General features: G+C 40.6%; 1 protein-coding gene across 1 annotated transcript; it reads left to right on the top strand.

Moving 5' to 3' along the window:
• Positions 1–1,220: 1,220 nt before the first annotated feature.
• On the top strand, positions 1,221–1,688 carry LOC137618829 (uncharacterized). Its single transcript, XM_068349038.1, has one exon. The coding sequence runs from the start codon at positions 1,221–1,223 to the stop codon at positions 1,686–1,688; it is 468 nt and encodes a 155-aa protein (XP_068205139.1).
• The last annotated feature ends 15,754 nt before the right edge of the window (positions 1,689–17,442 follow it).

Here is a 17,442-nt window from a genome sequence, read left to right as displayed (position 1 = left end):
AACCCCAACGACCATCCAGCACCTACATGAGTTTTTGGGGGTGGTTAACTACTACCGTCATATCATCTCCAACATCGCCCACATCCTGACTCCCCTCAATGACGTCCTAAAGGGAAAAGCCAAGAAGCTCATTCAGGGTCCCCTGCAGCAACGCACCTTTGACAGGACGAAGGCAGCCCTAGACGAAGCCACCACCCTTGTGTACCACAACAACAGCGCCCCCCTTAAGTTGACTACCGACGCCAGCAACGTCGCCTGCGGTGCGGTCCTTTAATAGATCGTCAACGGTTCCCTGCACCCCTTGACCTTCTTTAGCAAGAAACTCAAAACTGCAGAAACCAGGTACAGCATGTTCGACAGGGAGCTTCTCACTGTCTACCTCGCTGTCCGCCACTTCAAATAGATGCTTGAAGGTAACCCTTTCACCCTCGCGACGTACCACCAGCCCTTGATCCACGCTTTCACAAAGTCTTCAGATGCATGGTCCTCTCGCCAACAATGACACCTGGCAGCCATCGCAGAATTCGGATGCACTATTAACTATGTACCGGGGAAGAAGAACCCTGTCCCCGACGCCCTCTCCAGGATCGAGATCAACACAGTCCATCTGGGGATCGACTACGCCAACCTCTCTGTAGAACGGCAGAGTGACCTTGAGGCCCAGGACTATCGTACGACAACATCAATGCTACAGATGTAGGACATTCCCCTCGGCCCGGCTGGGGAAACCATCCTCTACGGCACCTATCGATTCCTGCTTCCTGTAGAAGGAAGATCTTCGATGTCATCCATGGATTATCATACCCCTCGGGTTGCACTACGGCCCGTCTACTATTTGAGAAATTCATCTGGCCAGGGATCAAGAAAGATGCCCGTGAGTGGGCGAGAACTTGCATTAACTTCCAAATGAGTAAGGTCAACCGCCATACTGAGTCAGGAGTCGCCAATTTTCCCCAATCCAAGAGACGATTCGGACACATCCACGGGGACGTCATCGGACCTCTGCCGCCTTCAGGTTCTGCAAGATACCTCCTGACGATCGTCGACTGCTCCACTAGATGGTTAGAAGAAACTCCGATGTCCGAAGCCACCACCCATGCCTGCGCTGAGGCTCTCCTGTCGATTTCGATCAGCTGCTTCAGTGTTCCCAACGATATCATGACGGACGAGGTTCGTCCTTCTTGTCAGAGATCTGGCTCTCTCTGACAAACCTGATGGGAATGACACTCCACAGTACCACGGCATACAACCCTAAAGCGAACGACATGATCGAGAGAACTCATTGCACCCTCAAGACAACCCTGATGGCGAGATTTACGGGCGTACATTGGAAAGCGCAGCTCCCATGTGTTCTCCTTGGTCTTCACACCACTTCCAAGGCAGAGGGTGAACCTTCCCCTGTGGAGATGGTCTACGACGAGGCGCTTACAGTCCCTGGCGAGTTCTTCCCTGAAACTACCGACGACAGAAAGCAAAATCACCTGAGAGAGATCTGTGGGAAATTCAGGCCATGCCTGAAAACATATGATGACAGGACTAGACACTTCATGTCCAAGAACCTAGACGACTGCGACTACGTCTTTATCCGGGTCGTTGCTCACCGCCAGCCTCTGACTAGACCTTATCGCAGTTCTTACAAAGTCAACAAAAGTACAGCCAAATCTTTTCTTTTGAACATTCACGGATAAAAAGATTGTGTGATGATCAACCAATTAAAACCATCATTACTTAAAAGCAGCAAGATCACCTAAGGCTCTGGTAAACCCAAGATTCCGCCTCAGAACAAATTATCTACCAAGCGGGACAAAACTACGCAATGACAGAAGAAAATGATTCCTCCGATGCAGAGTAACCTTCCCCTCCGTTCAAGCACGAAAGGGGAACTACTTCGCACTCTACAATACAGGGATTAATCGCATCAAGCATCTTCGATGCCAGCTGTCTGGGGGGGCAGGGGAAGTACTTGTAAGGACATCGTTTTCCCCATTGTGTTTCCTTCCCCTGGACACACTTCTGTAAATTGTAATTTTGTTATTTGTGGCACTCAGTGGATTTTTGTCTCATGATGTTGCACTCTTTGTTTTAATGTATATGATTATATATTTCCTTAGGCTACCACCTTATTGTTTGATGATTTGTCTTGTGTAAAAAGCACAATGATTTTGACGGTTGGAGCAGTTTCCATTCCAGGGCTACTTATCCGTCCGCACTCTGTAATTTGGTGACCATTGCAAGTTTAATGAACCGTCAGTCTTTCTCCATTTGTCTTGCTGTCCTCACACACTCATTATAAGATATCTATAGAATACATCTAGTGTGAGGGTGAGGCTGTAGACCATATTCATAATGTATTCCAGAGTGTCATTCCCTCTTCATTCAAAATCCCAAAGAGTACAATGTTGTTACACTTGCCCTTGGACTATACAGCCTGGATAATTTTTTTCCATATTAGCATTGGGAGAAACATCGATGTCAGCATTTTTTAGAATTCTTGACTCAGCAAATATCAGGAAATAAAGTAGCTGCACTATCTAAAATCACAATCTTGTTGCGCAAATTATCTGTGTAGGAGTAGGGTACTTACCAGTATGATATGACATTTATAGATATTTTATCCTTTGCATTCATTTTCCTATAATTACCGCTTATTTATGATATTTCCCCATCTTTAGACAAGTAAACCTTAAAATATTTACAGAATATTTCCGCATGTAGGGATTAACCTCTATACCTACCACATTGCAAATCTCGGGTTTGACTGAAACCTGGTTGTGTCCAAGAAGTGCACACATATCTATAGAGAGGCTCACCGGTACATCCCTAATATAGCAATGGTTTGTAAAATTCAAACTAGCATTCATTGTCAGATTCGTATTTGAGCAGTGTATGAATGTAGAAAGGTGAACCCAGTGCGAATGGGTCTCCAATAATAGTTATGATATGCTTCTTGAGCACTAGCCATATCCGACTTGAATTCTTGATCCACGTCACTTTTTTTTCTAACTTAAAATTATGTTCTAGCCACATATATGTAAATAATACTATTTCAATCATTTTTTTTAAAAGGCATTCAATATTTTAATAATATTGAAAAAATATATTTTCAATTTGTCAAAAAACAAATTTATATAAAATCACGATTATTGGTATAGAATATTTTTCCAACTGATATAAGCTTAAGACAGAAACTCTCAAGGACATTGCGAAATATTAAGTGATCATATATTAAAATTCTTTACTGTTCCATCATTAAAGCATAAAACACAGAACGATAGAATAAATGATACAAACAGTGTTATAGGTGACTGCAATGATTTCAACTTTTCAAAAAATGATGTAGAAAATATAAGAACTCGTAAAAAGTTTCCTTTAGTTTTCTATTATGTATTTCGAGGGGGAACTGAATGATATATACTTCATCACTCTATCTTTATCTAAGAGTGTACTGTATCATAAAGGCTGATGTTCTTATTTTTTCCTATTCTATACTAACTATCGACCTTTTTCATTATAACTGAAAGAGCAACAGGAAGCCTTGATCATGAGCTTTTAGATTTACTTCAAGCTGAACTGTTGCAATTTCAAATAATACCACATCTTTTACAGAGTCAAGGTTGGCTGACTCAAGCAAAAAAAAAAAGAAAGAAAAAAAAACCTTTCCGAAGGAGTAAGCACTTTGAAATTAGCTCAAACTAATACTTAATTGAATTTGATTACAATGAAAAAAAAAAACAATAATATTGATAATGGTACAATGGATAAAAGTAACGAAATTCAGCATATGTTTATCTTGGTGAATAATTTGAGATTGATTGATTGATCGATCAAAATTCATCTTGATATTGCAACAGAAATTAGGATTCTGGAATTTGTGGTAGTTAGTCGATGTAATATACATATGTAAATATGTATACTAGTATATGGTTACACACACATACACACACAGACACACACACACACACACACACACACACATATATATATATATATATATATATATATATATATATATATATATATATATATATATATATATATATATATATATATATATATATATATATATATATATATATATATATATGAGTCTTAATAAACCACAGAACACCAGCTCTTTACAACTCGAAGAGGTATAAAAAGAATAATGATGGTTTAAGACTGAAAAAAAGGACCAACATGGATACGAGAACAAACGAAAGTAGAGGATATTCTAACTTGTAAGAAAAAGGAAGGGACATGGACAGGACATTTAATGAGAATGAGAGATAATACATGGACATTAAGAATAAAATATTCGGTCCCAAAAGATTGTAGAAGAAACAAGGGAATATGATGAACTGAAGAAGTAAGAACATTTGCGGATACAGAGTCTCATAGTTAGACCATAAGGAGACTTGAGTGGAAGGGCATGTGTGAGGCCTTTGTTCTGTAGTGGACTAATAATGGATGATATATATATATATATATATATATATATATATATATATATATATATATATATATATATATATATATATATATATATATATATATATATATATATATATATATATATATATATATATATATATATACATATATATATATATATATATATATATATATATTGTGAAGTCCTGTGCGAGGGAGTTCTACCCTCCAAAGGACAACTTAACAGTCATAATTCTTTTAGTTTGTTTTTCTTGGTAAACAGCTTGCTCTCATGGATTTCCTCGTCTATGTAACTTAAGAACAAGCCTCAACTAACAAAGGAGGTCTGGATTGCGTTACAGAGACCTCCTTGGCCATTAACTTGTCAGGCGCTTAATTCTCCCCTCTTCCCAGGTCAGCCACAGAGATACGCCAGATGTGAGAATAAAGGTTCTCATAGACCGGGGCATCGAAGTCCACAAAGAAGAAGACCCCTGGTCATGATTGGCCAACACGCAGAAAAATAAGGAGGGGTCACAAGATGCCATTGGCCCTCAAAAGATGAAGACTGCCCTTGGAAGTCAAGATTACCCAATCAAGAGAAAAGGGGATGGCCCAAAAAAATCTTCACTGCGGAGCCTAAGGCTGTGAGGGTAGAAGAAACCAGTTCCAGTCCGGAGGCCATACAAGAAACAACTCTTCCCAGGAGCCAGCACGTGCCTGCGTCCCCCAGGACAGGCTCTCCCCCCCCCCTGAAACCTCCAAGAGGCTCGAACTCCGTCTGAGTCAAAGAACACACTCAGGACGAAGAAAGGAACCATCTGCGTTGACGTCCCAAAGAACACCTGCTGTTTGAAGTTTTGAAGTTAAGTACTGACCCCTGTACGAGGGAGAGAATTAAAACAAAAAGAAAAGTGCCTAAGGTGTCAAGTTGCATGGATGGGAATTCCAAGGGAGTGAAGCTGAGGGATAATTGTGGGGATTAGTTTCTCGTAATAATGTGACACCCTATTCGCCACCAACATCATTTTGTTTTTTCTTGTTTTATGTTACAAGTTTTCTTATGTCAAGTAATAACAGTTTTTTTTTTTTGTTGTATAAAAATTGAAGTGCGAAGTGAGGGTTTTTTCTTTTGTTGTCGGGGGTACATAGACAGATTGCCAACATTATTTTCATTTGTTACGGGATCACCCGTGCACTTTTCTTACCATAATTATTAATTTGACATTTATGTTCTGCAGTTTATTTTACCGAGTGATTTCGGAAAATAGAAATTAAGTGATACCTTTTTTCTTTTATTGTTATTTGTGCATCTGAATGTATTTGGATTGCTAGAGAGAATTAAGCTTAGTTTTGTCTTTTCGTTTTTTTTACTGTAATCATTTCTCGATTTATTAACCATAAACTCGAAAACACATTTTTGCTTTATTTGTCAATTGTAAGATATCTCCTTAAGAGGTTTACGATCATTTCCTTTTTTTTTTTTTTGTTGACTTAAAAATTAAACTATTGTATTTCGATTATTACAACAGAGTTTCTTTTGTCCGTGAGTTAGACTAAGGTTGAAACCAAATTGTTCCTACACGAATTAAAACTATTCCAACGAGGTGCAGCTCCAAAATAAATGATCGAGCTCGGGTGTTTTTTTTGAACCGTTAATAATATTAACAGGTTCAGTCATATACAAGAATTTTGAGTGTCAATTAGTCGCTCTGGATTGACACGAAGTCACTGTGTCATGTGAAGAGTCCGATTGATGCTTTCTTTAAAGATCGTAATCTGCACAATTACGTCACATCTTTAAAGTGGGGGCCTGTGTCCGGGATATTTTTTTTTTTACGTAACTTTTGTTCATTTTCTTTTATGTTGGAATATAGTTTGTTTTAGCTTTTGCTAATTGCTCCGGAAACAGTTTTTGTTTCGGAGTTTCTTCGGTTTGTCGGAAATTTGATTTCGAAATCAGTGTGGTGATCTTTGATCTCGGTTGTTATGCAACCTGATTTGTTGTGTTCTGTTGATTTCATAGTGTAAAATTGGCTGACCAGAAGTCTTGATTTTTTTTTTTTTTTTTTTTTTTTTTTTTTTTTTTTTTTTTTTTCTCTTCTTTCTCTCTTTCTTTTATCAAGCAGCAGTAAGTACATTCAAGGTTCAAGGTTCAAGGTTCTATCGTTTCAGTCATGGGAGACGAAAATTCAGATAGAGTTTCTAGGTTCCTAGAGGAACCGAATGACTTTTTGTTAAGGCAACTCTTCCCAGCAGAGCTAATTGAAGTGAGCTCACGTGCAGATTATATCCAAAATGCAGATAGAAAACAACAGATTCTAGAGGCCTTAGAGAGAGAATTTAATAGGCGTCAGGAAGAGCGTGAGTTGGAGATAGCAATTGAAGATAGGGACGAAGATCACTCCATAACCCGAGAACACTCTGTTATGGGAGGAGCAGCAGCAGTGCCAATGTTACCATCAGCCATGTCATCAAGCCAGACTGCCTACCGAACTTCAAGTCCAGCTGAAGTTGAATCTCATGAAGTAGTTCAGAGGTCAGAAGAGTCGTTGAGTACGAGAATGAAATTTAGAGCAGCTGAGCTCGAAATTGACTCACTGCGAGCTCAGTTGAGGAGACAAGGTCAGGATTCAAGACCCCCAAGGGCACAACCCATGGGAGGATTTTCAGAAAAAGATATGGCAGGACTCCTTCCATCCTATGATGAAAAGAATCCTGAAGGCTTCTTCCTGTCGTTTGAGAGAGTACTGAAAAGTCACCAGATCCCAGAGGACGCCTGGGCTCGCCTGTTGCCCATAAAGTTAACCGGGAAAGCAGTGGATGCGTACAATGCGGTATCCGACCCTGTTGCACACGATTATCGCCGGGTAAAGGCCTGGATCTTGAAAATTTTCGAACTTGTGCCTGAGGCTTATCGCCAGAAGTTCAGGAACTTGAGGAAAGGATCAGAAAACTATGCAGAATATTGGAGACAAATGAAGATTAGCCGTGACAGGTGGGTGGAGGCCTCTCTTGGAAATAACAAGACTTTCGACAGGATAATGGAGCTCATGGGATTAGAACAGTTTCTGCTAATGTTGCCACCAGCCACTCGGCAATATATCGAAGATCGACATATCACTGACCCTGATGAGGCTTCTATACTGGCAGATGAGTATACACTGAGGGAAAAGATCAGGGGCTCTTCTGGCTCAAGATGGTGCCCTCCTTCATTTCAGCCAAACCAGCCTTCCAGGCCATTTCGGGGTAATTGGAGCCCCAGGGGGCCGGCACCATCGTATCCTCCATCAGAGAAAGGAGTAGGCGGAAACCCTACACATGGCAGTGCTAAAAACACTGGAAGTAAGAACAATGGAGCCTACCCTTCGGCTCCCCAAGTAAGACAGTGTTCCTATTGTCACAAACTCGGACATGACGTTAGCTGCTGCTGGCTCAAAGGAAATTATGGACCAGGGGGAAAGAAGTTCTCTAATCAAAATCACAAGAGGGACGACCAAGCACTTAATGTTAATGAGGTTATGAGAAGACAGACATCATGCCAAGGGATGATGAAGAAGAGAGACATGGCCATAAGGCAAGGACAGGAAGCCTTCATTCATGCAGGATCTGTGTCTCTGCAGGACCAAGGTACCAAGCCTGTACAGATAAGGATTATGCGTGATACTGGAGCTGAGCAGACTGTCTTGCACAGAGCAGTCTTACCCTTCGATGAATCGTCCACCTTGGGAGAAAGTGTCATGGTTCGCTACATTAAGGGAAGAGAGGAATTGCCCTTATATGCAGTGACTTTAAGCTCTTCTTTTATTTCCGGTACATTTCCAGTTGCTTTGGTGGATGAGGAACCCATGCAAGGGGTACAGTTATTGTTAGGAAATGACATAGCTGGACAACGATGTTGCACAGCATCATGTCAAATTCATGCTGACAAGAATGAAGGGGAGGTGAAGATTGAACAAAATGAATATCCAGCATGTGCTATTACCCGTGCTAGTACCACTCAACAGAAAAAGGACAGAGATAATGTTCCTACCGGAGTGCTTGTGGGTACTTTTCCCCAAATGCTCAGGAGAGTGGTGCAGCCTGGTTTATTACGTTCAGAATACTCGAGGGAGTCGCTCATTGAGGCTCAGAAACAAGACTCAGAACTTGCAAGGATAAGGGATGAAGCTGGATCCCTGAGCGAACTCGAGGCTGAACCCTCTGGTTACTATTTAAAGGATGATGTCCTAATGCACAAATGGCGGCCTAAGAAAGTGCCTGCTGATGCTGAATGGACCATTCTATATCAGGTGGTAATGCCACCACAGTATCGAGAGGAGATTTTAAGGTTGGCTCATGAACAACCAATGGGAGGACATTTAGGAGTACGCAAAACGCGTGAGAAAATTTCCCGGGAATTTTATTGGCCAAATTTGAACAGAGGAGTTGCAGAATATTGCCGTAGTTGTCACTCGTGCCAAGTGATAGGTAAAAAGGATCCAAATCATCGAAAGGCACCATTGCAACCCATCCCCGTGGTGGAAGAACCCTTCTCCAAGATCATCATGGACATAGTCGGACCTCTGCCAAAGACAAAGAAGGGAAACACCCATTTGTTGACGCTAATGTGTGCGTCGACGCGCTTCCCTGAAGCGTACCCGTTGCGGACAGCGACGAGTCCCAATGTGTCGCGGGCTCTGGTACAGTTCGTGACCACATTCGGGTTACCAAAGGTTATTCAAACTGACAGAGGTAGTGTCTTCATGTCGAAAATCTTTGAAGGCACCCTTAAGGAGTTAGGAGTGCAGCACATAATGTCCTCTGCTTATCACCCACAGTCTCAAGGTGCTTTGGAAAGGTTTCATGGCACGCTCAAAAATGCATTACGTGCATACTGTGAAGACCAGAAAACACGAGATTGGGACACAGGCGTGCCGTTCTTGTTGTTTGCTATCCGAGATTCATGGCAAGAATCTCTGGGGTTTTCCCCCTTCCAGCTGGTCTTTGGACATCAAGTGCGTGGACCTCTCAAACTTTTGAGGGAGATATGGACCCATGAGGAACAAAGTACTAATGTGCTAGACTATGTGGTGAAGTTCCGACAACGCTTGCACGAGGTCTGCCAATTGGCTCATGAAGAAATGAAGAAGTCTCAAGAAAAAATGAAAGCCTGGTATGACCAAGCAAACAGGACAGAAGCACGACAATTCCAAGTGGGAGATGATGTGCTCATCTTTCTACCTGTGCCTGGTAGTCCCTTAGCGGCCAAGTACCAGGGGCCATATAAGGTCGTGAAGAAGCTCAGCGAATTGGATTATGTGGTAGGGACACCGGACCGAAGAAAGGAACACCAGGTGTGTCACGTCAACATGATGAAACCATATGTTGTTCGGAATACCAGTGGTAATGCCACTGCCCAAAACCCATCACCAGTCACTGGGCCTGTTCATGTATCAGTAATAAGGAGACAGGTACAGCAAACAGAAGAGGAGGAAGAACAGAACCCTCAAGGTGAAGAAGAGGAGGAAGAACAGGATACTTCTGGGGAAGAAGAGGAAAAAACCAGTTTCAAGGGCATGCCACTCGAAGCCCGACTTAAGAATTCGGAGGTTCTCAGAGACTTCAAGACCAAGGTCTCTCACCTAGCTCCCCAGCAGCAAGAGGATGTCCAAGCTTTAGTGGAAGAGTACGCAGTGCTGTTTCCTGATGTTCCCAGCCGGACAAATGTAATGGAGCATGATGTGGACGTGGGAGATGCACGCCCAGTCCGTCAACACGCGTACAGAGTATCACCAAAGAAGAGAGAACTGCTTGGGAAAGAAATTGATTACATGCTCGAGCATGGGATTATTAGGAAGAGTTCCTCACAGTGGAGTTCACCGTGTGTGTTAGTGGAAAAGCCTGATGGTGGAGTCAGATTCTGTACTGACTATAGGAAGGTGAACAACGTCACAAAGCCAGATTCTTTTCCCTTGCCACGTATTGATGACTGCGTGGATACCATCGGGAATGCTAGATATATCACCAAGTGTGATTTGTTGAAGGGATATTGGTGTGTTCCGCTCACTGAGAGAGCCAAAAGGGTTTCAGCTTTTGTAACACCTCAAGGATTATTTGAATATAATGTGATGCCCTTTGGGATGAGAAATGCTCCTGCGACATTCCAGCGGATGATCAACAGTCTGGTACAGGACATAGAAGGTGTTGTCGCATATATGGATGACATTGTTATCTACAGTGACTCTTGGAAAGAACACCTGAAGAGACTAAAAGCCCTTTTCCAGAGTTTAGCAGAGGCCAACTTGACAATCAACCTCTCCAAGTGTGACTTTGGACAGGCGACAGTCACCTACTTGGGTCATATAGTAGGTCGAGGATCTGTTCGCCCAGTACAGGCAAAGGTTGAGAGCATTCAACAATTTCCAGTCCCGCAAAGCCGCCGAGCATTGCGTCGGTTCTTGGGAATGACCGGCTATTACAGAAAGTTCTGTGAGAATTACTCTACCATTGCTTTGCCTCTCACTAATCTTCTCAAGAAGAATAACAAGTATGTTTGGTCTAACCATTGTCAAGACGCATTTGACTCCCTGAAGAGGTTGCTAAGTCTATCACCGGTGCTGAAAGCACCAGATTTTGACAGAGAATTTGAAGTAGCAGTAGATGCCAGTGATCATGGGGCTGGTGCAGTCTTATTGCAGGAAGATGATCAAAACATGAAACACCCTGTGGCATACTTCTCTAAGAAATTTAACCGGCATGAAAAGAACTATGCCACTGTAGAAAAGGAGCTATTGGCTTTAGTACTTGCCGTAGAACATTTCTCTATTTACCTTCAATCTAATTCATTGCCCAATAACATCTTTACAGATCACAATCCCTTAACATTCTTGCATGCAATGAAAAACAAGAACCGCAGACTACTCAAATGGAGTCTACGGCTACAAGAAGTAAATTTGAACATTTTGCATATTCCAGGGACTCAGAACATTCTAGCAGACTGTCTTTCAAGGATGAATTAGAGTTGGGGCGTATGAAAGTAATTTGGGAATAGTTATAACTGTCATTTGATTATTTTTTTTTGCTTCCAGTTTTTTTTGTTTGTTAGTTGTAATTTCACCTTTTCTCGTGAGAGCCAAGCTGTGAGTTCAGTTACAGATTAGATGGGAGACGATTTCCTTTTCATTGAGCAGGAAATCTTTTTTTTAAGGGGGGAAGTGTGAAGTCCTGTGCGAGGGAGTTCTACCCTCCAAAGGACAACTTAACCGTCATAATTCTTTTAGTTTGTTTTTCTTGGTAAACAGCTTGCTCTCATGGATTTCCTCGTCTATGTAACTTAAGAACAAGCCTCAACTAACAAAGGAGGTCTGGATTGCGTTACAGAGACCTCCTTGGCCATTAACTTGTCAGGCGCTTAATTCTCCCCTCTTCCCAGGTCAGCCACAGAGATACGCCAGATGTGAGAATAAAGGTTCTCATAGACCGGGGCATCGAAGTCCACAAAGAAGAAGACCCCTGGTCATGATTGGCCAACACGCAGAAAAATAAGGAGGGGTCACAAGATGCCATTGGCCCTCAAAAGATGAAGACTGCCCTTGGAAGTCAAGATTACCCAATCAAGAGAAAAGGGGATGGCCCAAAAAAATCTTCACTGCGGAGCCTAAGGCTGTGAGGGTAGAAGAAACCAGTTCCAGTCCGGAGGCCATACAAGAAACAACTCTTCCCAGGAGCCAGCACGTGCCTGCGTCCCCCAGGACAGGCTCTCCCCCCCCCCCCTGAAACCTCCAAGAGGCTCGAACTCCGTCTGAGTCAAAGAACACACTCAGGACGAAGAAAGGAACCATCTGCGTTGACGTCCCAAAGAACACCTGCTGTTTGAAGTTTTGAAGTTAAGTACTGACCCCTGTGCGAGGGAGAGAATTAAAACAAAAAGAAAAGTGCCTAAGGTGTCAAGTTGCATGGATGGGAATTCCAAGGGAGTGAAGCTGAGGGATAATTGTGGGGATTAGTTTCTCGTAATAATGTGACACCCTATTCGACACCAACATCATTTTGTTTTTTCTTGTTTTATGTTACAAGTTTTCTTATGTCAAGTAATAACAGTTTTTTTTTTTTTTGTTGTATAAAAATTGAAGTGCGAAGTGAGGGTTTTTTCTTTTGTTGTCGGGGGTACATAGACAGATTGCCAACATTATTTTCATTTGTTACGGGATCACCCGTGCACTTTTCTTACCATAATTATTAATTTGACATTTATGTTCTGCAGTTTATTTTACCGAGTGATTTCGGAAAATAGAAATTAAGTGATACCTTTTTTCTTTTATTGTTATTTGTGCATCTGAATGTATTTGGATTGCTAGAGAGAATTAAGCTTAGTTTTGTCTTTTCGTTTTTTTTACTGTAATCATTTCTCGATTTATTAACCATAAACTCGAAAACACATTTTTGCTTTATTTGTCAATTGTAAGATATCTCCTTAAGAGGTTTACGATCATTTCCTTTTTTTTTTTTTGTTGACTTAAAAATTAAACTATTGTATTTCGATTATTACAACAGAGTTTCTTTTGTCCGTGAGTTAGACTAAGGTTGAAACCAAATTGTTCCTACACGAATTAAAACTATTCCAACGAGGTGCAGCTCCAAAATAAATGATCGAGCTCGGGTGTTTTTTTTGAACCGTTAATAATATTAACAGGTTCAGTCATATACAAGAATTTTGAGTGTCAATTAGTCGCTCTGGATTGACACGAAGTCACTGTGTCATGTGAAGAGTCCGATTGATGCTTTCTTTAAAGATCGTAATCTGCACAATTACGTCACATCTTATATATATATATATATATATATATATATATATATATATATATATATACATATATATATATACATATATACATATATATAAATATATATATATATATATATATATATATATATATATATATATATATATATATATATATATACAGTGAACCCTTGTTTATCGCGGTAGATAGGTTCCAGACGCGGGCGCGATAGGTGAAAATCCGCAAAGTATTGACATCATATTTACCTATTTATTTAACATGTATATTCGGACTTTTAAAACTTTCCCTTGTACGTAGTACTGTTAACAAACCACCCTTTAATGTACAGAACACTTAATGCATGTACTACAGCACCCTAAACTAAAACAGGCACAAATATTGAAGGCGATTTTATATCATGCGTTTCCTAAACACCTAAAAAGCACGATAAATAATGGCAACCAATGTTTTTTTTACGTTCATCTCTGATCATAATGAAGAAACAAACTCATTTAGTGTACACATATATGTATAAGTTAGTTTTTGCATCGATTATATTGATTATACAGTACTCTATGTTGATTTTTTTATTACCAATGTTTTAGTTTACGTATTTTTCTTAGGACTTCCAAATGAAATGTTTTTCTTTATGACGCCGCCTGAAACGACGGCGTGTATGCTCAGTAAACAACACGCTCAGAACAAACAAGGCATTTAACGCGCATGATGATAGTGATAAATAATGATACAGTACATACAGTATTTACAGTAAAAGCATTTACAAAATATGTTACCTTACAAATATAATTTATACAGTATTGTACGTAGCAAAGCAGGAAAACAATTTACGAGAGAGAGAGAGAGAGAGAGAGAGAGAGAGAGAGAGAGAGAGAGAGAGAGAGATTGTTTTACGTACGTAAATGTAAATTTTAAACAAAAAATATGATAGGTTACAACATGTAGACTTTAAAACCTTCCCTTTAACTTAATGCATACAGTACGTACAGTACTAAACTATAAAACAGGCACAAATACAGTTTTAGAATGTACAGTAAGAATATTAAAGTAAAAAATAAAGATTGTTACTGTACTCACCACAAAAGAAGTTGAAGAAAAACTTGAATGATGATGGCGATGAATTTGCTGCACTGTAGAAATGATGATGATGAAGCTGATGATGTGTTCTACTCTGCAGCCAGGTACTATTTTACGTCTCTTCAGACGGAGGTGTCTTTTCCTGGGACACCTCTTCAACTTCTTCCTGGGAAACTTCTTCAATTTCTTCCGAAGGCGTACTAGCAGGAGGAACTGGCTCTTTTTTGCGAGGCTGGAAGAACATTGTGATCAGAAGTTGTTGCCGCTGCTTCTTTTTACGATCCAAGAGCATTTTGTAGGCAGTCATGTCTTCATCGATCTTGTTGCAGAATTGCATCGAGCGAAACATATCTTCGTCCCACTCTTGCAACATTTCTTTCAACTCCTTCGCATGGTTGCAGGCCTTGGCAAGCCGTTCTAATGTTAAGCCGGTTTCTTCGACATTTTCTTGGGTCTCTTCCTGGGTATCACTCTCTTCTTCACTTGCCGATTTCGTCAGGTCTTCGAGGTCTGCGTCAGTTAGGGGCTGGGAATGGCAGTCCAACAACTCGTCGACGTCTTCAGTCGTCATGTCGCCAAACCCGTCACCTCCAATTATGGCAGCCAACTGCACAGATTTGCGTATTGCAGAGTGTTGGATTTCCGACGGAGTAAATCCCTTGTCTTAGTAAACAATATCGGGCCACAACTTCTTCCAGCTCGCATTCACGGTTGCATGTTTCATCTCTTGAAGTGCCTTCTGAATATTCTGCAGGCACGTGGCTATGGTGTACTGCCGCCAGTACGCATTCAAGTTAAAATCTTAATCCTCGTCTTCTTGGGCAGCATCCACACACGCAACGAGGTCCGCCAAGGTGTTCTTTGTGTAGAGGGCCTTGAACGCCCTGATAACCCCCTGGTCCATCGGTTGAATTAATGACGTGGTGTTGGGTGGCAGGAACTCAACCTGAATGCCCTCAGGCGACAGGTCAGTTGCGTGTCCACCAGCGTTATCCATAAGGAGAAGGATCTTGAATGGCAAGCCCTTCTCTAAGAGATATTTGCTGACTTGCGGGATAAAACACTGATGGAACCAGTTGGAGGTCAGCATCTTCGTAATCCATGCTTTTTGATTATGCATCCAGTACACGGGAAGGAGATTCTTATTTTTATTTTTCAAAGCGCGAGGATTTTTCGACTTATAAATAAGCCCCGGCTTTAACAAAAATCCAGCAGCATTGCCACACATCACGAGGGTAACGCGATCCTTGAATGCTTTAAAGCCAGAGGCTTTGGCTTCCTCTTTGAACAGGAAAGTTCGCGACGGCATTCTCTTCCAAAACAAGCCGGTCTCATCCATATTAAAGACTTGTTACGGCTTGTATCCACCTTCGGCGATAATATTCTTGAACGTCTGGTTCACGTAAGTTTCAGCAGCGGCAGTATCAGCGGAAGCAGACTCCCCATGCAGGGAAACGCTTTTCAGGGTGAAACGTTTCTGAAACTTCGCGAACCATCCTTTGCTGGCGGAAAAACGTTTCTGAGGCTGGGAATCAGTGGATATCCCTGGTTGAGGATCATCTGCATCATCATCATCTTTAGCATGGTTGCCGTCGTCATCTTTAGGTTCCTTTGCAGCAAAATTCTCATATAAGCTCAAAGCCTTTGTTTGGATGGTGTTCGTATCCAACGCTATGCTCTTCTTCCGGCAGTCGGCAATCCACACAGCTAAAGCACCTTCCATACGTACGATCGTTTTATTACGCGTTGTAACGACTCGCATCGCTGATCTGCTAAAGGTGATTGCAGCCGTCTTTCTAATGTTCGCCTCGTCCTTCTTGATATAGCGAACAGTAGATTCGTTGATGCCAAAATGGCGGCCGGCGGCCACGTAACTTCTACCATCTTTTAACATGTCGAGAAGCGTAACCTTCTCAGCTATCGTCATCATCCTTCGGTGGCGTTTAGGCTCACTACCAGCCTTAAGAGAAGCAGAACGCTTGGGAGCCATTACAGTAGGATTTACAGTAACAAAAAGTTCAACTTAAAAAAGTCGCACACAGCAAAGATTCACACACTTAAGAACGTCTACTCAGCGATACGCGGTAACAGAGAGTGGACGATCCAGCCCCGCGAGAACTTAGATGCTGCGGGTAGGAGATGCGGGCAAAACACCAATCACAGGCTAGATAACAAAACTTGAGTTCTGATTCGTCATCTATCAGCGCTTGAACCAATCACAACCTGTCTTACAGTACTATGATGCGTAAGTTACCTACTCATAGAAGATGCCCCGCGCATACCGAACGTACGTAGATTAAGTAAATACCGTAATAATAATAAATAATGATAATAATACTGTACAGTAATAATAATAATAATAATGATAATAATAATAACAATAATAATTTTATTAACAACAACAACAATAATAATAATAATAACAATAATAATAATACAGCTTTACGTACGCCATTTTACGCCTCTCTCTCTCTCTCTCTCTCTCTCTCTCTCTCTCTCTCTCTCTCGTACGCTTATTCGAAATGTGATTTTTGCAACAAAGAATATTATTGGATGCAGTACTACGTACGTATATATACAAAAGATTCATGGAAAAGAAGCACATCCATTACAGTACACCATTCTAATATGGTATGACTGCATCTGATTTGCGTTTCATGTTTGATTTAATTTTACTACGTACTGTATACAGTACTGATTTATCGTATGATCACATTCTCTTTTCGTGTTCTATTTCTTTCTCTGCTGAATTATATATCATATGTAATGCAATGAACAATCAGTAAAAACAGATATTACTAATCACAGTATTAATGGAATTACAGGTAACAAAATATCGTATTTGGTTGTCTTCAGATTTCGCGGTATTTTCGAATTTTCCGGAAAATCCGCAATATGTATATATATATGGGTTATGGGAAAACCCCGCGAAGTGGTGAATCCGCGATTGTCGAACCGCGAAGTAGCGAGGGCTCACTGTATATATATATATATATATATATATATATATATATATATATATATATATATATATATATATATATATATATATATATACATATATATATATATATATATATATATATATATATATATATATATAAATATATATATATATATATATATATATATATATATATATATATATATATATATATATATATATATATAT

Source organism: Palaemon carinicauda, chromosome 25 (genome assembly GCF_036898095.1).
Source record: "Palaemon carinicauda isolate YSFRI2023 chromosome 25, ASM3689809v2, whole genome shotgun sequence".
Taxonomy (NCBI): Eukaryota; Metazoa; Arthropoda; class Malacostraca; order Decapoda; family Palaemonidae; genus Palaemon; species Palaemon carinicauda.
The sequence above is the reverse complement of the archived record's forward strand: the minus strand, read 5'-3'. Positions and strand labels throughout refer to the sequence as shown.